The following is a 20,448-nucleotide window of genomic DNA, read 5'->3' on the forward strand; positions in this document are numbered from 1 at the left end:
CAAAGCTTGTAATATTCTTTGGGCCAAGAGATATCAGGTTTATTTTATTATCAGGCTTCTGTCACCGCAAAGCAAAAATCTGGCCCTGCTTCTCTCGGCGTCGAGAGGAAACTCTTATCTGGCTGGTCGGAAAACCTCCAGAGGTGGAAACGAAGTACGGGTAGAGCCGGGGACCGGGACGTAGAAGGGACGAAGCACGGGAACATAATCTCCCAGCAGTATTCCCAGACCCTCTGTCGGGGTAGCCGGGAGCTCATTAGAAGTCGCCCTTTGAAAATCGTCCTGCTACGAGCAGCTGCCCTGCGGCACAGTAACGGACGTTTCCTGACGCATCGGTACTCCAAGCTCGACAATTTTATGTGGAAGCCTGAAATTTTTTTCATTTTTTAGAAACTTTTTGTACAGCACTCGATCGCAGAGTTCGAAATGTTTCAAATCGCATTCTGACAAAAAAGTTAAACGAGATTGATAGCTCGTTCCATATATTTAGTGACTGCAATATAAAAAAAAAAAGAGACAAAAAAAGATCTAAAGAATTTTTAACAAATATACTTTTTAATTTATAGAGTAACTTTGTTCTGCATTTCTATTACACGGATCTTCTTAAATTTTTATTCATAATGTTAAAGTATAGTTAAATATAGTATTTAAAAAATAGAGATCCATTTTAATCCAAAAAATTATCTCATTCCATCACTCGTTACATTTTTCCACCGTGAAATATATTTTAATATTGATTTTTGTATATTAATTTAATTTTGAAAATATTCTTTGTGCTTACAGCTTCATATCAATTCATCCTGTATATTTTAAAATCCCAAAACGTAGTTGGATGCCTCGTGAAAAGTCGTAATAGGACACATTGTGTATTTCACCATCAAATACGTCCCTGCGTTTCGCTTTAGTGCTTCGTACATCCTGCAGGGACGTCAAAGGGTCGACAAAGAGCCGGTCGGCTGTGAGCCTTGAAGGGCGGCAGCCCTACGAAGGGAAACCGGGTTTCATCCTACCGCTGCGTTCTCTCAATGGGGCTCCATGGAACACTCTGAAAAATTCAAGCTTGAGCTTTTGCTCCTGTGGTACGTATACATGCCGAATAAATCACGCAAAAGATTTTGCTCGATTAAAGTCACATTAATCGAAAAATATTGAAAGACCTGAATTTATAATAAAAACTAATTATTACTTTTAAAAATGTACCAACTACTCTCGCAATACATTTCTGTTAAAGGGAGAAAAATCTTCTGTATACAGCAAAAATTAATATTTCAAAGTACGTATTAATAATATCGTATTATTAAACATGCATATTGAATCGTTATCAATAATTTTGTACATTTTAGCAAATTAATTTTAACATTAAAGTGTTACTCACATAGAAGAGACGAAACCTTCAGTAATATTTCAAGGAACATATTTTACGTGCCTGTAAACAGAACAAATGAATATAAATAATATTATATGCATATCCCATGCGAAGTACGTAAATTAATATTACTAAATTTGAATATAGCCCTTCAAATATTGCCTCACTTTTCAAACCAATTAATTCTTCGTTCAAAGACCCATCCAATAATCTCATTTAATTAATACTGGATTAACAATTCATCTCTTTCCTTTCAAAATATTAAACCGTCATATATAGACGTGACAAAATCGAGTTAATCAAAATGAAACTTTTGCGCGAATAAAAAAAGAAATAAATATTTGTAAAATTCGTTAGATTAACAAGAATGGTAATAAAAAGCGAAGAAAAAGAAAAAGAAATTTATGCGCGCCGTATATCCTTCCCGGAAACGATGGTTTTGCATTTTCAGCTTAATGTGCTCGAAAGCACTCCGATTGATTAACTCATCTTTGCACGATGCAACGACATTCAATTGATGCTGATGCCGCCCGGCACTCGTCGAGGTTTTTACGCTAAAATTCCAGCTTATAATTATTTATTGGCGCGGAAGGACGACGCTATGCTTGCGCTTGTGCGCCCGTTTCGTTCCCTCGTTTCGTTTCGTTCAGTGACCCTCGGAGGCCGCGATCGATATGTACCAGCTATACACGCGAGAGTTTCAATTATATAAACGCTGTACGCTCTCGGTATCGGTATGGCATGCTGCAGACTATGCGTCGCGCTATCAGCAACAATTAATACGTTCGTTTTAGCATTCAGGTATTGCTGGCGGTATGTACACACGTATTTAATATTTATAGCGTTGAATATTGAGAAACGCCATAAATTTATTATACGCAAGGTGTATTATCGCACTTCATTGATATTGATCATCATATATATTTAATGACCCCGCGTATAATGCGTTTCCACTTCATATTATAACGTACCACCGATCGCCGATTCTGAGCCGTTCAACAAACAGCTGTAACTGGAATACCTGAAACACAAGGACGATCTCGTTACAATCAGTTTTATCAGCGATTAGGAAAATTACATTTAATCGTAATTTAATAATGTCCCAAAGCTATTAGCAAATATTAGGGAATATACAAACACGGGCGCTTATTTTCGATAAGAATTATTATTGCAATAATTCGTATCACGTTTATCAACCTCACCGTATTTCTTATCGACGTATCACTGATAAGCGTAATACTGTTAATTACCTTACGACGTGATTAAAGAAATTGAAGCTCGTCCAGTCGATTTCTTTTTTTGGCGAACATATTTATTTCTCCAATAAATTTCAAGTTTAGCAGAAATTATCAGAATCCATTTGAAGCTATCATAATCAAAAGTCATCTAATCTAGAAAAAAAATAAAACTGCAATATAGTACAAGCTACATTAACACATTGGTATCCAAAAAGATACAGATTAATATAATATCGCAAAAATATCGAGGGGGACAGTATCAAGACTTTAAAATTCGCGACAAGCGATAGCGATTCTACTGCCGCGACTTTGAATGTAAAAAATAATCCTTTTTCTTACGAACGTGTAAAAGTGCCTGGCAAAGATACCGAGCACTCGACACCTCCGATTCTACATTTTACCACGTGTTGCTTCTTCTCCGCACGCACGCATGCACGTGGCGCGTACGTCCAAAAAAAAAAAAAAAAGAAAAAAAATGAGCAGCGCGACAGACATGTGCATGCTGCATACTCATACTTACGTACGTCATACGTACACATGTCGGCGCGCGTTTACATGCATAAGTATACCATTGACCGGGATATCCTCTATCGCCTGTCTCGGGATGAATGAACCGTTACGTCATGCACTTGTACTCACTGGTCCCCTTCCGCAACCCTCCTCCTCTTTCTCGTCCTCTTCCTCTACCTCGTCCTCCACCTCGTCCTTCTCTCGTAACTCTCTCGCCCCCTCACCGCGGTCCCGTCTGTCTCTCTTTTAGCGGCTTGCATTATACAAGGTGCAGTATAAGTAATGGTACCGTTTGAAATGGATCGATTTGCCCGTCACATGATTTTCTCGTAACTCACGCGCTTTCTTACCTTCTCTCTTTCCCTAACGCCGAACGATAGGACAGATCGTAACGGATCAGTAAGGAATCCAGGATACTCCCCCAAGGAATCGTTAGGACATTGGCGGATGGATGGACCTTTGGATTCTCAAGTCTCCGGTACCCTGAGAATGGAAAAAAAGAAAAGAAAATCTTTTTATTCTTTATCTCTTCGAATTCCTAATGTAAATTAATTTATTACTTTGATGTTTTTAATTCTTAATCTTCTAGGATGTGTATCTCAGTACTACAAATATTTTAATAATATTGCAAAAATTCTTTACCCTTGAATTATAATTATATCACTTTCAAACTTTTAAATCTCTGGGTATATGTATACGCTACAGAAACTTTCTTCCGTTTGTGTATCTTCTGTCTTCTTCTTCTGTCTTATTGTCTAGTTCTCTTAAATCGAAAGAGATCGTGTGCGCGTCACACCGAGCTACGTGCAACGCACACAACCGAGCGCCTTCTCTCCTTGCTCCTCTCGACCCGGCATCCTTCCACGTTATCGATCAGCACGGCCAAGCGCATGCCGAACTAAACTATAGATTCGACAGAGGTCGATGTATCGCTTAGACAGCTCAGACACTCGGCAGACGTGTTGACTAATAAAACAGCAGGAGGGGTGTAGAACGGTCGCCGGCGGAGGAAGAGGAGGGAGTTGGAAATGATGTTGTACCACTGATACACTTTCGTCCCACGCAGGTGGTCTTCGCACAACGTTAAGCTAACCGCTGATTACTTCACCGAACGTATCCTCTTAAATCTTACTCTGCCTCTAGTTTTTGTCCTTGAACCAAAACCAATTTTCTATATTTTTTATAATTGAAATCTCAGTTAAGTAAACGTTCGTATGCAAACAAAAGTATACTTTCGTCTATATATATTTTTTTTTTCTTCAAATTTTTAAGAGATCCTACTTCTTCTTATGATACAGCTTTCGTTAGATCCATCAGTTTTTCTACCAGTACTTTCATTTTTTTAATTTCTAATATATGGTGAAATATTCCTATAAATAAAAAAATTTTAGTAAATTGTACGATTTCTTTGTATCAATTTTTATAAATATGTAATCTTGTAACATGGGAATTATTTGAATAATATATAAATATCAGATAGACGAGATTTAAAGACTGTGAAATAATTCTCTGCTTTTACTTAAAAATAATTAAAGATTACGATTTTATAAATCAAATATTATTATTTTAAAATTATTGACGTAACAATCTAATGTAGAATATGTACACTGTTTTTTAATGTAAAAAATTATACTTAGTCATATAATTTTCATGTAGCTTCAACTTTAAATACATCCTATATATCACGAACGATGCTGAAAAATCTCTTGCACTTATTATGTAATATTTACAACGTCACATATAGCGTCTTTATGCAGAGCACTCAACTTTTTCTTTCATCTATTATCCTTCTAGCATAGTTTCTCTAGGTTCTCTTCCAACGTCCTTTAAGTTCGGATAGAGTTTGGCTTTTAGACCATCACTGCTAATTCTACCATGAAAATCCGGTTTTCTGTCCTTTGGGGCGCTACGTTGCAACCAGATGTCTAGAAGACTTCTTGATGCAGCAATATTACTTTTGTGTAATTGTTTAGTCAGCGGTATCGTCATGGTCGCCGGTGGTGACATCGGCGAATCTGTCGTTGCTCGAATTACACTCACTCTAGCGGTTCCATCTTCCTTGCCAAAACTACGAAAAATTAAATCGTCAATCTTTTAGATTATCAGATTTTTAAAATTAATTTTTAAATATTTATATTTTACTCTTAGATAGAAAAAAATAAAGTAAAATTATTGCAGTAAAATTTAAGTTTTAATTTAGTTTCAGTTAAGCAAATAATAATTCATAAATTCAATTCAATTTTTTAATTACTTATCCAATTCACGCAGAGCTTGATCGAGTTCCACTTTGTCCTTTTCGTCTTTATTTCTGATTTCCAGTAAACAATTTAGGACTTCAGTATGTGCGGCTGAATTGTTAGCATGATGTTTTAGGTACGTTTCTATTTCATCCCATAGTAAACGATAATGTTCTTCTCTGCGTACTCCACCTTTCCCGCCGCGGCCTCCGCCGATGCTTGGTAAAGGCAAAGCCTCATGCTTGGCCTCTAACCCGAGTACACTAAAAATTATTTGCTTACATTGAAGCACCTCTTCCTCGGTGAGCTCCTCTTTCACCATTAATTCTGGAAGTGGATCTATTACCTAGATAAAGAGTTAAAAAATACTTAAAGTGTGTATATAAGGAATAATTTATGCAGTAAACTTAAGAAATAAATTTTTTTAATGCGGTGCTATATTTCTTTAATATTTAAAACAAACCTGTTTTAAATTAAACATGAGGGTACTAGAGATAGTCATGGGCCAATATTTGGTATGACGTTCCAGTCGCGATCTCATTTTTTCTACTAAACTGTCAGCAGCAGAGGTAGAAGTACGTTTTAACGGCACCAGTATGTTATTTCGCATGAGAATACCAAAATCCTGCAATAGAAATAATAAAAATATTTGTAATTTAAAATAATATTAACGTAATTAATTACATAAATAATTATTAAAAAATAATAATTATAAAAATAGCATACTGTTATTCTGTAGTCAGTAACACGTCCACCACATCCTTCACTAATAGAGGGTGGATCCTCGAGAACACTTCGGGCAGTAGATAACGTATGTATAAAAATCTCGCCACCATGCGATGCCAGTAAATGAGAAATGGTTTTTCCACCAGCTTTTCGGGCCATTTCCAGCATTACCGATCTACCGTTCAACAGAAAATTAATTAAACAAGAAGACGGTCTGCTATTGACGTCTACTGGTGTAATTCGATGCATCGCCGTGCAATTCTGCATCTCCGATGCACTACAGCCACGCGGGGTGCACCATTTTAACGTGACTGTTTCATATTCCGATCCTTCTTCGAACCGCCTGAACGTTTTTACCAAAGCTGAGTCCTGGGGATTACCTGCAACCAATAAGACATTATAATTTCTCAATTTCAAAAAATATTAAAAACGGAACATCGTTTACTAAACCTTTAAAAGCTAATCCTATCTGTAAAAAATTGATGTGACGCCCGAATAGCTAATAATCGATTCTATCATTGCTTTTTATTAAATTATATATATTTTTTTTTGTTACAGATCGACGCAGCTGCATCCACTGCTGTTAACGAAAGTGTCGTCACCGTCGATATAATTAATTATACGAACCGCAGCCGGTTCGTCGGTCGTTTCGGGAGTTCCGTAAAGTATTCGGACGGCTTTATTCTAAACGCGAGTGCCTATCAGGAACGCGCGAAAGTGATCAATAATTTTCGCGATTGTAAAATCACGGTCGGGGTGTTCGCGAGTGACTTGTGCGCGGAAGGACGACTCGACACGTCCCATCTGAGAGGAGGAGCAGGCCCGGGAAGGGCATCATGCATCGGCGGAGCAACTTTAAGGTAAATATAAATTTTTTTTTCTTAGAAAATCTTTATAAAAATAAAGCTTTACCTTTACATTAATTTAAATACTAACATGCCTACATTAATACGTTTTATTTTATGTTACAGTTACCGGCAGAATTCTACAAGTCCGCTGAAGCTCGGGCAGATTGGTAAGTCGCATGATTTTTTTTTTTTCGTAGTTTGTAATTAGGGGCCTCTTAAAAAATAGCGCGCGCGTATGGTTTTTTCAAATACCTTTTAAAATTGCGGTGTGCGCAGCAGACGAATGAAATATTTCTACGTCGTAATTAGCGGATGAGCTCGCATTCTGCTCCTCTTTCATGGGTATACCCGTTACCGTAGTACTGGCCAAATCATAATGAGACAAGATCAAATGGGATAATTTGGAATGAAGCGCTGAAGCCTTGATTGAGTGAACTTCTACTGTAAGAAATGGTGATACCTATATACAAAAAAAATTAATTTTAATATTGATGCACACATTTAATCACGCGCGCATATAAGCGGTAGAGAAATTAACGTCGGTTAATTCCCATTTGGTAATTACCTCTCGAGGGCCTTGACTAGTGACTTGAGATTCAATATTGTTGGGATATATGTTCAATATAACTAGATGGCAATAATCAACAGGAATTAAGCTGCAAATTAAAACAAAAATTAGTACAACGTACAAAAATTGAATAAAATATTTACAGAAAGAGTACAGACTGATCTGAAGATAACGCGTTCTTGTTTTCCTGTCCTAGTTCATTACAAAATATATTCTCTAAGTTCTTCATATTGCTGTTGTCGCGTGCGCTTGTAATACATATTACTCTGCCACGGTTTATCAGCTTGCTGGCGTTCTCATTCAAAGAAGTTCTTTTTTCGTGTTGTATCTCAGAGCACTCATTCAATGTCTCAATTGCCACACGCAGGCCATGTATAACTGAATAATCTTCCCCTGGTTCTGGTGTTTTTGTTGGAACTCCTAAAATGGCAGTGCCATTCATTATCTGTAATTGAAACCATTTCAATTAATTAAACATTCATTATCTAATGACCACCAGAATTGAGGAAAGTTTAAGGAGATACTTGCATGATTTAAATTCTGCTGCAGTGGACTCCACGAGTTTAACACATATGCTGCTCGGTCAGTCACGACGAATCTGATCTATAAAATAAATAAAAATGACCATATTAATGATTGCTTAATTAACTGGTACCGCGGCGATTAATTCGCTCACCAATTTACCCGTGGGAAATAGATCCCACACTATGCGACAGTACTCTAGTGAGGCTTCGACGCTGGTGGTCCACAGGGACTTGCAAACCGGCGCCAGCGGGATCAGGTTCTGTCCCCGGCTCTTCAGAAAGTCGAACTCGAGCGGGCATTCGGTGGAGATGCCGAAATACGGCGTGTGATCCAGAACGAATATAGTTTTATGATTCGCGGGGTACATCGTGCATCCTCTCATCGCCGTGACTGCGCGAATTAAATTAAATTAAATAGTGGACGATATCCTCGTCGGAGCGAGCGTGTTTTCTTCATAAATATAGTAAGAGTAAACTGGAGTAAACGTAGACTGCGCGTTCGACTGAGAATATGTACAAAATTAGAAAGAGACAGCATATTATGACGAGAGTTCGTTTCTACTTATCGATACGCGAGCTAGTAGTGTAATTCGACCATAAGTTGGACGTCCTATTCTTTTTAAATTTTAACGCGTTGCGGGGCTACTTTAATTAGTTTAATTTTAATTAGTTGACCGACTTTGGGCCGTTCGTAACCAAATCAAGCAACGTAATTGATCGAAAGCCTTACCGTTACAGTTACGGAAAGTGTGTGTGGCCAGCTTCACACGAAGTATCCAGCGTGTACCGCGGAGTGTGCCGGCCGTCGAAAACAGCCAAAAATCGTCGAGAACCCGTTCGGGGAAAGTAGTAGTGAGGTATGCGGCGCGCTTCCTTCAGTCCCTCAATTTCTCGGCGGCCGGCACTTCAAGCACTTTGTGTGAGACTCTACGCACACCACGCTAAGATCGCGTAAGCTAACCGCCGTCGCCAAAGCAATCCAGTGTAGTACGCTGAAAGGCAGATTTGGCGACGGCAGCTAGCGAACGTGACTTTAACGTCGTGTACGTCGAGTTTCACATTTACCGCATGTATATCCCGCGCCGGCCGGTTTGCCGATGACATTTCTCTCCGTTCTCTCATCCTCTGCCGCCTAGGATTACGCGCGCTTGCCGCTGTCGTCGCAGAAGACGCCATATCTGCACCTCGGTGCACGCACACTTACGTCGTGGCTCCCATCTTGCGATTGCATTTTTTTTCTGGACTATGTTCACACCGCCGGAATAAGTCAGGTTAGATTATGACGAAGTGCGTAACGCGGGACAGAATAGGACGGAATCGCTGACGGACGACGTGCAATGTGACTTTCGAAATGAATGAAGAGAGACACGAGCTGCCCGACTTTTTTTGGCGTGCCGAAGAGAGAATATCACGGACGAAACGATCGTCCGCTCGGTTCTCCTTCGATTCGTCGCTGCGTATTCGACAGCTCGACTGAGCGACAACTTCGGTTCGTGTGCTTTTTCTTTCGCTTTTGCTTTCACGATTTCTGCGTAATATACAATTTGATTTGTTCGTTTACAGACAAGTTAGGATGATCCGGAGATCCCTACCGATCTTGTAAGTAGCTCGCCGTTGGTCGATGCTTCGTATTCTTAAAGGATCATAATCGTTGTTTTCGCAACTTTATCACGCCTATATTGGAAGCTAACGTTTGAAACTCGCACCTCGCTACGGAAAATGGTAGAGAAGATTCCTCTGCGTAAGACCATAACTCGACTGGATTTCCCAGCGGTTATAGGTTTCGGCAATCCTCTGCTGGACATTCTCGTGATTTTGAAAAACGACGAGCTGATTAAGAAATACAATCTTAAGATAGACGGCGAGACTGAACTATGTGAGAAGAAGCTCCAGGAACTGATTGCAGATTTACCACCAGAGTTAATAAATTTATTTTTTAGAACGTATTTTTATATTGTACACTGAGAAGCAAATGCCTTATTTGCCTTTTAGTGTACTGTATGCTAATTAATTTTTTTTTTTTTTTTTTTTTTTTTTTATGTATCTTAATTTAAATTTGTTGCTAATATTTTTGTGCATATGTATGTATTGCAAGCATTAATATTTTTTGAAGCTTCTATTTATATGCATTATATATTTAATTTTTTTAATTATTTACAATGTAATAAAAGGAAATTAAATATAATTAATTATAACTAATAAATTAATTATAAAAAATAAATATTTTTTAAAGGATAGAGCAATGTACAAATCCCGGAGGATCTGCACAGAATACATTGAGAATTCTGCAGTGGCTCTGTGACGAAACCCAAGAGTCTCAAATCAGTGTTTTCTGTGGTGGTCTTGGGAATGATCAAAGAGGTTCGATTTTAGAAAAATTAGTTCGACTTGCGGGAGTAGACGTAAGGTTAGTAATTTTACTATAATACATGTTAAAGGTGTATTAGTAAAATCGTATAATATTAATAATACTATATATATTTTATCAGATATGGTGTTCATCCAACCTTGCCTACAGGACTATGTGTTTCTCTTGTGTATGGTACATCGCGCAGCCTTGTTGCTAATCTCGGTGCAGCCACTATATATACATTGGATGATCTGAAAAAGGCTAATTTGCAATTAGATAATATAAAAATAATTTACATCGAGGGATACTTCGTGACGCACAGTTTGGACGTAGCCAAGGAATTGGTCAAGCGAGCGCAGGAGAAAAATATTATTGTAGCGTTCAATCTCAATTCTTTTTATATATTTCAGGTACAAAATGTAATAAAAATATTAACCTACGTTAAATATCTGATTCTGTTCGTACAAATTGAAATGACGTACGTGTTATTTTATCTATTTATTTGAGCTTTTGTAATTTACGTAGGATCATCAAGCGGCCATATGTGAAATGGTTGGCCATGCCAAGATCGTGTTCGGTAACGCGAGGGAAATGATTGCGCTGGCTCAAGCATTGAACGTTAAATACGACGATGTCGCCGATATACCTTTTCTGTTAAACAGTTTGAAAAGGATTACGATGGACGTTTCGAGCGCTAATAGTACAGACTGGCTAGCCGACGACGGTATATTTATTATGACGCGTGGCGGTTGCGCGCCGGCGATTATCGTTTGGGGCCGAGGACAATCTGTTCAGGTTCGTTTTAATCAAGAGAATAAATATAAAGCAGTCGAAAAAGAGAAGGACGAGCAATTGGTACAATTTTTTTTTCGTACATCGTGTTCAGGTGCAACCCATTGTGCCTAAGACACCTATCGTGGACACAACGGGTGCCGGCGATGCCCTGGTAGCTGGCTTTCTGGCCGGCGTCCTGGCTCACTGGGATCCGAAGAGTTGCCTAGAATTGGGATGCAAAGTCGCGTCCTGCATGATAACCAGGCTTGGCGTCACGCTGCCAAACGGCGTGCCCGACTTTTTGCTATAACGACTCGATCTCTTTAGAACGCTACGTGACTATTCGTTACCTGACGTAATTGCACAGTTATTTATTTCATGGAAAATTCTATTAGCGAATTATTGACCATTAGAGCGATAATTAGCATTCCTCGTCGATGTTACGTCCATGTGTTGAATATTTATTTGATATTAATTTTATTTATGATAGGCGTGCACGTGTCGTGTCGTATCGCAGAGTGATATAGTATTCGACAAATATTTATTTATTGGAGACTACCGTTGCGTTGAAATCAAGTCGTCGGATAATACATTTCTAAACGTAGCATACGTACTATTATTAGTACAAAGTAATGCAGAGAAATATTAGGGATATTTCTCAATAATCGTTGCCACGTTAGATTTGTAGTTTATCTACCCGATGTTACAATGTCCAAGAAATTACAGAATTTATAATTAATAACTGTATGGTAAGTTTTCTTTTCTATTTTTTTATTATAAAGTATAGAATGATGTGTCAATGTTGTTTATGTCATATATATATATATTATAAAAAATATATATGCAAAAAAATGTTATGAAAAATTTAATTGAATCTTAATATTTTATCTTTGTTAATTTTCAATCCTCACAGATACGCTTTGAAATTTCTTGGTAAAACGAATAGAACTTCAAAATTTCGTAAGATAATACGTTATCTGTCCAAGATATCTGGCCACGTAATTCGAGGAACATACGCTCTACACTCATAAAGGCGCTAGTGGACAGGTGTTATTTTAAACGCAGGCACCCATTTCTGAAAGCCTCTTCCTGGTTCGGCTCAGCTGAGTGGCTCCTTAGTGACGCACGTAATCCCGACAGACAATTGTCACATTGTCGATCTTAAAAAAAAAAAAAAAAAAGAACAAGAGGAAAAGAGAAGCGTGAGACATGCGTCGCTCGTACGTGAATATTCATGATGCGTCGGTGTGCCTCCGAGCGTTTTGACGAGCGGGCATGGGACAGAAGACGAGAGGTGTGCCGATTGAAGAATCCCACGACCGCGACTTGGTGCCGTATTCGCATAAACGCACGCACGTACAACGACCGCAACGAAGTGCCAAATTTCGAGGAGCGTGCCGCGTGTAGGCCACGTCGGTTTCGAGCCTGCATCGAGGACAACGTATGATCATCATGACGCCGCGACTGGCGCGGGAGAAGCACATCAAGTATTTCCAGAGGTTGCTGCAAGTCATGCCCAGCAGCCTGGCTGATTTCGACTCCACCAGGCCGATGATAGCGTACTTCGCGTTCTCCGGTTTGGACCTCCTGAATTCGCTGGACGAAATCGGGGAGCAAGCGAAGTCCGAGGCAATCGATTGGATATATCGGCTTCAAGTCGAAGGCGCCGGTTCCCGATCTGGCTTTCAGTCGTCGACAACGATACCGCGAGACGTGCCCGAGTATCAATGCGGTCATCTGGCAATAACCTATACCAGCCTGGTGACCCTTCTGATCCTCGGCGACGATCTCGGCCGGGTGGACAGGCAATCCATCGTCGAGGGTGTTCGGGCCTGCCAGAACCCCGACGGATCATTCACGGCGATGGTCACAGGATGCGAGAGCGACATGAGGTTTCTCTACTGCGCTTCTTGCGTTTCGGCAATTTTAGACAATTGGTCAGGCATGGATATTCCAAGAGCTATCGATTATATTTTACGAAGTATCGTAAGTAGTTTTATTTCTCAAACTGTCGTTAATTTTAAGATTTACAGGCATTTTTTTATATTTATTTGTGTAACGAAAACTTTGCATTATGAATTGCAGTCGTATGACGGTGGTATTGGGCAAGGACCAGGCCTCGAATCTCACGGTGGCTCTACGTTCTGTGCCGTGGCGAGTCTGTTTCTGATGAGAGACCATATTAACGTACACGATGTGCTGACATGGGAACGTTTGGCTCGGTTAAAGCGTTGGTGCCTTATGAGACAGGATGGTGGATTTAACGGCAGGCCTGGAAAACCGTCCGACACGTGTTACAGCTTTTGGGTTGGTGCTACGCTCGAGCTGTTAGAGTTCCTTCATTTATCAGACGCCGAACAGAATAAAACGTTTATTCTTAATACGCAAGACACACTTGTCGGGGGATTGGCCAAGTTTGAGAACACTCGGCCCGATCCTTTGCACACATACTTAGGTAAATTAAACACCTCGCAACGTAATTTTTAAGCGTCTGTAATTTTACGATAAATGTTCTTACATTTAGCCGCAGCTAAAATATAAATAGTAACGCAAGCATGCGATTTTTTTTTAACAGGTTTGTGTGGCTTGAGTCTCTTGGGACATCCTGGTCTGTGTTCGATAAACCCCGAACTGAACATTTCCCAACGAGCTTACGAGCATCTGCAACGAATTCATAAAAAGTGGCGAAGCGAATGATTTCGATGTATAGATATTTGTGAAACTAGCGATCATATCAGAAACGCACAGTACTTAGATCAAATCGTATACTTTTACATTCGATCGTAACTCGCCCATTCGCATTTTATCGAATTCTCCGTGCTAAAATCATTCTAAAGACGTCAATTAATACTGCTACAATAATCACGACATAGGTGGTAATTGTTTCATTTTATATTAATTTGGGAATTGCTTGTTGAATACTTGTTATACATATATGCAAAATATATGTATTAAAGTAAATAGATATTATATATATATATGTAGAAATACATTGATAGATAAAAGTATTATTTAAAAAAAGAAAAGAAAAAAAAAAGAAATGACTTATCTCGCTCGCTAATTAATTTTCTGCGCTTTACAGTGAAACTAGAGTTTACCGAATTCAAGCAAGAGATGGCGGTGCCGATATCGACTTTGGCGCCTAGCGATTACGTTCAGGAAGCTGCTTTCGCGACGCCGCCATTACTTTTTCAAGAACCAATCACAGTGCGAGGAATACGAATTTAGCCAATCACAGTCGCAGACCGCTTTGATTCAGTTCACTTCGCCGAAACGTCGTAGAAGCAGCAAGAACAATGGAATTATATCCGCGATATTATTCGGATTAACCGAGAATAAGTACAGAGCCGTGGGTCATTTTCATTCGGATCACTTCACGCATCGCGAAAGAAGCCGGGAACGATGGAGTTGGATCCGCGCTATTGTTTTGTGTGCTTACAAAAAGTAAGTGCAAACTTGATAAATTACCTAACCAACATATCGACAAATTGAAACGTTATTAATTCGGCAGCGAAGTATGAAAATTAGTAGTATAAGAACAGCGAGAAACGATCCGCAGATAGCTTATAATTATACGTGCATCAGTCTCGATGTTTCTTTTAACGTCGCGCCTTGATGCGCATGATTCTCGGGCGAGCAAATTGTTTGTTTTACCTGCGATGATTTAGTATTGCCACGTCCACGTATATCCCGATCGTCAAATTCTTATTCCGAACCCCTTTTTATTATCCTACATTAGCCGACGTTACTTCGCGAAATTACATATCTATCGTAAAAGTAATATTTTTTTTTAATGTAAAAAAATTTTTTTTTTTTTTTTATAGGAAAATTAGGTTGAAAGTTTATGAAAGCGGGTCTCTTAGCGAAATTATTTAGCGTTTAGGAAGAACATTTTATACAATGCGTCGTTAAGTTCCGTGTTAATATTCCAAAGCTTTCATCGACGAGGGTTTTATTTTATTTTATTTTTTTTTTCTTTTTCTGATAACGTTTTACGAGCAATCCTCGATGTCGTTGTAAAGCGGGAACTAGAAACTAGCTTGTATCTGCTCCGCCTCGCTGTTTTACGATTATGATCGTCTTGTACGTTGCCACATGGCTCGCCGGTAGTTCCGGTCGAGAAATTACTCGGTGTAGTTAGGCGCCCTACCTCTTCTTTCTTCCATCATCCTGCTTCCTCTCGTGAAAGATATTTCAACCCTTCTCAAGAAGCTGAAAATAGCGCTATCATTCCACATGCACGTCCTCGTGCACGAGATTGCAACAGATACTATTCTATTTGTAGATCTATTTTTATTCTTTTAATTATTGGTGTTGATCATAATAGAAAGAAGACGTTTTTCATATTCGCAGTTAGGTCTTTTAATTGATAATCGTCAGTATTAACTTATTATTTCCGTTTATTAATCTTTTCTTAATTTGACTGTGATATAAATTCTATAAGAGACAACGTTTGATAAAATGTAACATTTTACTGCAGTGGATTTCATGAAGCGCACAAACTTGAGCAATTTTATTCTCAGTTAATATATCAGTACGTTTAATCTAATTTAAAAGAAATTAAATGTTACACTTTAACAACGTTTAATTAAATAGAGGGTGGTTTCGAATGTGATGTTCAAGGTGTGAAAAGAACAAGAGGTTTTTGTAATACAAATAGACTTTATTTCTCTATGTCTTACATTTAATAATGCTGTAATTGTTATAGTTTAGTTAAGGTTTTCAATCGCGCGAATCTACTTTTATTCATCAGTTTCTTTTTATGCTTCGACTTTTAGCAGATAGTAGTCTACAGTTTCTGTAATACGTTGCGTAATTCACGTCCGAGTCTTGGCGACGGTATCCAGGGAAGCCTGCGTCCTAAGCGAGGCGCGAAGACCGGTGGTAACGGACGGTCGTCCTCGTCGACTTCGTACGCGTCTCCGTAAGAAAAAATATCCTCGTCCGATCCTCGTCCTAAACGCGGTGTAAATTGAGGCGTCTGTCTCTTGTCGTTATCTGAAATTAATCCCCCATATAAACATAAATTGCATGCAAATTTAAGTGGCGATTCTTCTCGCATCGGAATCTTTAGAATTACGAATCGATAATTAAATCTACCTCGACGTGATTCAGTCGGGAATGGAAAAGTCGTACGGATATTTGCGCAAAAAAAATAGGTTTTCCATAGAAGCGATATTAAGTTGTAAAATCAGAAGCTTAGCGGGATCGAGGTAGGGAGTCTTTCTAAGTACTTAGTTTCTCACTTGGAATCGCGACGATCGCCAAATGCACTCCGTCCAGCGGGTTCGGATCCAGGATCTCGAACTTGGGGCTCGCTTCCGGCTTCTCGTCCGGTCGGCGTCGCTTTCCTAGACGCGGTCCGAACCACATCCCGCTCGTGATATCCTGCGTGGTACGCTTGGTGCACTTGCCCTCGATGCACGAGCCGAAGTCGTTGCTGGGCGATCTCCCGTCGCTTGATCCGCCCGTCGTGCCGATCTCCCTCGATCCTGCGAACGCACGGTTAATCGATACTTTAGTATTCGCGTACTTTGGTCCCCGAAGTCTGCGGTATTACCGTATTCACCGTGAGCGCGAGATCCTAGGCAGAGTAGCATCGCCAGAACGCAGACGACAGCCGCGCGGCCGACAGGATTCCCGATGACGGTCATCGCGGATACGTCTTTCCTCGAGATTCCGCAGCGAAATAATGTCGGGCACGGTGATCCTCCGGGTTTTATAGGGGTGGCGAACCGTCGTCGTTGCGAGGACGTCGACGTTGTTTTTTCCATTCTCATTGTCTTTCGCCTCTTCTCTCCTCTCCCTCCTCCCCTCGAGACCAATCACGATCACCGGCGAAAAACGATTTGTCTTTATTCCGAGTTAACTGTCCTACATACGCAATGAGATTCCTGTATCCAGGATTCGCGGGCAAATCCTGAGAACTACGCACCTACGCAGTGGGTAGCATCTATTTTCGTCCTCGAAAAAGGAAAGGAATAGAAAAAAGGAAAACGTTGGCGGTTTTCATTAATTCATTCAGTTTCAGTGAATGAAAATGCCGTATGTAATTTATTCCGTCTGCGACTGCGTCCGGGACGTATATTTTATTCCAGTTTATGAATCAGTTTTATCGTACATATTAATTATAACGTTTGAAAATTTCTTCTCGTCGCGATAGAAATTTTGTAGGTTTTATTAATAAAGGGAAGAACCAGGTTTCTGTTTGATAGATCATGTTAGTTTTTCTTAAGCGAGGTGTTTAGGAACGTAATTAGAAAAAAATTAAATTTAATTAAATTAACGAGTCGCGCTCTAATTTAAATCACGTTTATTTCGGAGATTTATAAAATTGATTAGAGTAAATTGTAATCAACGCAGTTACATTTATGCGAGCGTATATATATATATTTTTAATTTTTTTTTTTTTTTTAAACAAATCCTGTTTTTCTCACGCGTATTTTTCATACCCCACGTGGTGTAACAAATGGCCGTAGCTGCCTGGCGTCCGATTGAACGAACGATTAGTCTTGGATTTAACTTGTCGATTGCCGGCTTAATTCAGCGATCAATGAGTTCGCATTCTTTGCACTCTTTCTATAAAAGCGTCAGATCCGTCTATCGAACTCGACGTTACCCTAGAATCGTAACGTGCCCTCGAAAAAAAAAATGTGATAATGAACTTCGCACATATTATTTTAAACACGTTGCTACTTTACAAGTAACGATCGTTAATTTATTATTCTTGTCCCCTGCGGTTCGTGGTTCCCACAAGAAAATCGGTACGATTAAAAATTAATTCAAGACTTCAAACTCCGCTGTTGGAGTTTTTTATTTATTTATTTTTTTTAATTTTTTAAACATATGTATCACACTTATGTAGACCGAAAGGCAGATATAGCGTTCGCCGCGACGAGCGGCGACGACGGCTGGCGTACGTGACTTCCCCCTCTCTCACCCGTCGAGTACGAGTGGGGGTAGTAGTAGGGTGCGTTCCCCCTCAGTCCACTGTGACCGATGCTCCGCAACACATCTACGCTCGTGCTTCGTGTGAGATTCGACGCACACCACGCTAAGGTCACGTACGCCAGCCGCCGTCGCAGCACCACGTACGCCATTCCTGGCGGTGAGCGTACAATGAACACGTCTTACTTAAAGCGTAATTAGGGTGAACGGCTTTAACACATGGACCGATCGCGGGTTTTTCAGTGAGATCTAAGTGGGCGAGTCACACTCGTCCTGCGTGCGCCATCGTACTTTTAATACTTGTCAAAGCAAACAAACGCCCGCTTCATACTTTTTTGTCGCGATGCGATATTTGGTAGACATACGATGTAAAAGCACTTGCATCTGCCGGAGCCGAATGTGCGTGACAAAAATCTTTCCCACGTAACGATACCGTTTGACGTTCCTTTCTTCGTCCGCAAAGATTTTTCTTTCTTTTTTTCTTTTCTTTTTTTTTTTTTTTTCTTTCGTTAATGTCGCGAAATAAACTGATTTGCTTGATTATTATTATTATCCGAGAAACATCAGTAGGGAGAGTTAATTCAATTAACAATTGTTTTCACAAAGTGGACCATCGTGGGGACGGCAAGTTAATAGAAATATACGAAAATGCGAGATAAATCTAACTTTTCGAGGGATGTCCGCATCTGGCGATCTGATTATTCCGCATTCTGTGACGGTTCATAGTTTTGATCTTTATCTCTAATCGAGCCACTACTTTGAATTAGCACTCAATCATTTGCGAAAACGTCCATCTCGACTTATCGAGATCGTACGCGAAGATCAATGCTCATCGAATTAACGTTTCCCCTCCTGATAAAATTTCCTACGTTTATAAAGCCATCTGATCGTTTTCCACCCTGCCAATTTTTTTTCTCTATTTTTTTTTTTTTACCGCGGCGCGTAAAATTGTAATTTAATTGTACTCTTTGCGAACGGAGAAAACAAAGAGTAGGCACGCGCTGCGCCGGTCCCGGGGTAGGTGCGAAATAGGGCGGGGTAGGTGAATCGGCCACGCTTTGTAAACTCTTTCCCTGACGAAGCCCAGAACACCTCGCGCCCGACGATGCACGAGGAGAGATAGAAAGAGAGAAAGAGATATATATAGATATAAACATTCCCATGATACCGTAGGAACTCGGCTATTCTCGGTGGTTAAGAGAGTAGAAGCCGTTCCTTCGTACGTGGTTACGAATTTCCGCGACGTGCGGCACAGGTCGATCCTCCGGACACCTTTCTCGCGTTGCGAATCAAAATTTGCAATCTGGCGACGTTTCATTAACCGGCTTACCATTTAAAATTCAACAATTATCATTGGGCCTGGCACCCCGACTTTCGTGACGAACACGTTTAATTCGAACGTTTATTGTAATTATAATTCCTTTTATTTAACCGGCAGAATACAAAGACTTGTGCGAAAAAGCACACCTGCGCGAAAAAGGAAATTGAATTGTTTCCCAAATCAAGTCCCAAATCAAGGTTATTTAATATTGAGCGACATATCGTTCTTCTGTCTCAAGATCGTGTAATTAATTCAGCGGCGAGACTCGTAAACAATTTTCTCCGCGAAATCGAGAGCGTGCGGGGGAATTGTTTTTCCGGACGGAACGCGTGTCGAGAAACGCCGACGTGATAGAATAATCAGTTGCAATTTACTACGATGAAGTAAAAAAACATACTCGTGCATAATTAATGTCGAGGTAAAAATATAATAACCCGCCATAAATTGTGATATAATTTTGATGCAACACTACTGTAATTCATAGACATTTGCTGTCGATGACCGTTTTTGACTTGTCGCTCGGAGCGTCGCGATTTAATTAGCCGGGAACGTCGAACGATAGAATTATTGGATCGAATAACAAAATACGTGGCGTCTCGTCAATGTCAGAGGTGCCGGGTGAGATGTTTATGGCGAGGCTGAACTACTAACAATCTCCGAGAGCCGCGGACGTGCACGCCCGCGTATAATACAGTGCCACTCGTTGCGATAAACAAACGGCTAATCAATCGCCTCGGTAATATCGATCGTAGGGCTTCGCGATCACTCGCGTACAATACACAAATCGACAATGTGTCGTCTTCGACTGACACATCGTTGTTTAAGCACGATCGGACACTGACGGCCCGATGCCGTCGAGAACAATCGCAAATATTTAGTCTCCGGAGAGTCAAAGTTCTTGGTAGTAAAAATCAAATTGTTGATCGCGCTGATTTAACAATCGAAGGGGAGTGAAAACTGAACGATCGTAAATTAATCTCGCGCGGTGAAGTAGCGAGAGCGACGTCGAGGATAATCGAGGATTTAAGTAAATCAGTT

At 40.0% G+C, this 20,448-nt stretch overlaps 4 protein-coding genes across 5 annotated transcripts; 2 read left to right on the forward strand and 2 right to left on the reverse strand.

Annotated features, from left to right (window-relative positions):
* Positions 1–4,345: 4,345 nt before the first annotated feature.
* Asun (integrator complex subunit 13 asun) lies at positions 4,346–8,873 on the reverse strand. Its single transcript, XM_070671954.1, has 11 exons — positions 8,748–8,873; positions 8,170–8,408; positions 8,022–8,096; positions 7,652–7,938; positions 7,491–7,581; positions 7,178–7,385; positions 6,078–6,457; positions 5,815–5,976; positions 5,366–5,697; positions 4,882–5,182; positions 4,346–4,484 (listed from the first exon to the last, which is right to left on the reverse strand). Exons 2-10 carry the CDS (start codon positions 8,398–8,400, stop codon positions 4,897–4,899), a joined length of 2,052 nt encoding a protein of 683 aa, XP_070528055.1. The 5' UTR covers positions 8,401–8,408; positions 8,748–8,873; the 3' UTR covers positions 4,346–4,484; positions 4,882–4,896.
* A 307-nt stretch (positions 8,874–9,180) lies between these two features.
* LOC139111580 (uncharacterized) lies at positions 9,181–11,750 on the forward strand. The gene is made up of 7 exons (XM_070671969.1): positions 9,181–9,506; positions 9,581–9,936; positions 10,251–10,424; positions 10,507–10,777; positions 10,893–11,162; positions 11,254–11,496; positions 11,632–11,750. Exons 2-6 carry the CDS (start codon positions 9,737–9,739, stop codon positions 11,449–11,451), a joined length of 1,113 nt encoding a protein of 370 aa, XP_070528070.1. The 5' UTR covers positions 9,181–9,506; positions 9,581–9,736; the 3' UTR covers positions 11,452–11,496; positions 11,632–11,750.
* A 4-nt stretch (positions 11,751–11,754) lies between these two features.
* On the forward strand, positions 11,755–14,131 carry Betaggt-i (geranylgeranyl transferase type-1 subunit beta). The gene is made up of 4 exons (XM_070671973.1): positions 11,755–11,890; positions 12,055–13,127; positions 13,227–13,596; positions 13,717–14,131. The coding sequence occupies exons 2-4, from the start codon at positions 12,585–12,587 to the stop codon at positions 13,836–13,838; spliced, it is 1,035 nt and encodes a 344-aa protein (XP_070528074.1). The 5' UTR covers positions 11,755–11,890; positions 12,055–12,584; the 3' UTR covers positions 13,839–14,131.
* A 1,669-nt stretch (positions 14,132–15,800) lies between these two features.
* On the reverse strand, positions 15,801–17,309 carry Pban (PBAN-type neuropeptides). Of its 2 annotated transcripts, none has more exons than XM_070671990.1 (3): positions 16,711–17,309; positions 16,388–16,633; positions 15,801–16,139 (listed from the first exon to the last, which is right to left on the reverse strand). In XM_070671990.1, the coding sequence occupies exons 1-3, from the start codon at positions 16,919–16,921 to the stop codon at positions 15,931–15,933; spliced, it is 666 nt and encodes a 221-aa protein (XP_070528091.1). In that variant the 5' UTR covers positions 16,922–17,309; the 3' UTR covers positions 15,801–15,930. The 2 variants fall into 2 exon arrangements, with proteins under 2 accessions (XP_070528091.1, XP_070528090.1); XM_070671989.1 differs by having other exon boundaries at positions 16,702–17,301.
* Positions 17,310–20,448: the final 3,139 nt, after the last annotated feature.

This window comes from Cardiocondyla obscurior, linkage group LG24, assembly GCF_019399895.1.
Source record: "Cardiocondyla obscurior isolate alpha-2009 linkage group LG24, Cobs3.1, whole genome shotgun sequence".
In the NCBI taxonomy this organism is placed as follows: Eukaryota; Metazoa; Arthropoda; class Insecta; order Hymenoptera; family Formicidae; genus Cardiocondyla; species Cardiocondyla obscurior.

Bases quoted from the DNA above. Each gene is read 5' to 3' on its own strand.
- LOC139111580 (XM_070671969.1), top strand. From the start codon at position 9,737: ATGGTAGAGAAGATTCCTCTGCGTAAGACCATAACTCGACTGGATTTC. The intron at 9,937-10,250 runs GTTAATAAATTT...TATTTTTTAAAG, and splicing joins ATTGCAGATTTACCACCAGA to GATAGAGCAATGTACAAATC. The intron at 10,778-10,892 runs GTACAAAATGTA...TAATTTACGTAG, and splicing joins ATTCTTTTTATATATTTCAG to GATCATCAAGCGGCCATATG.
- Betaggt-i (XM_070671973.1), top strand. From the start codon at position 12,585: ATGATCATCATGACGCCGCGACTGGCGCGGGAGAAGCACATCAAGTAT. The intron at 13,128-13,226 runs GTAAGTAGTTTT...TATGAATTGCAG, and splicing joins ATTATATTTTACGAAGTATC to TCGTATGACGGTGGTATTGG. The intron at 13,597-13,716 runs GTAAATTAAACA...TTTTTTTAACAG, and splicing joins TCCTTTGCACACATACTTAG to GTTTGTGTGGCTTGAGTCTC.
- Asun (XM_070671954.1), bottom strand. From the start codon at position 8,400: ATGAGAGGATGCACGATGTACCCCGCGAATCATAAAACTATATTCGTT. The intron at 7,386-7,490 runs GTAATTACCAAA...TTTTGTATATAG, and splicing joins CTAGTCAAGGCCCTCGAGAG to GTATCACCATTTCTTACAGT. The intron at 5,183-5,365 runs GTAATTAAAAAA...AATTTTTCGTAG, and splicing joins GCTCTGCGTGAATTGGATAA to TTTTGGCAAGGAAGATGGAA.
- Pban (XM_070671989.1), bottom strand. From the start codon at position 16,921: ATGAGAATGGAAAAAACAACGTCGACGTCCTCGCAACGACGACGGTTC. The intron at 16,634-16,701 runs GTAATACCGCAG...GTGCGTTCGCAG, and splicing joins TCGCGCTCACGGTGAATACG to GATCGAGGGAGATCGGCACG. The intron at 16,140-16,387 runs GTGAGAAACTAA...GATTAATTTCAG, and splicing joins GGCGATCGTCGCGATTCCAA to ATAACGACAAGAGACAGACG.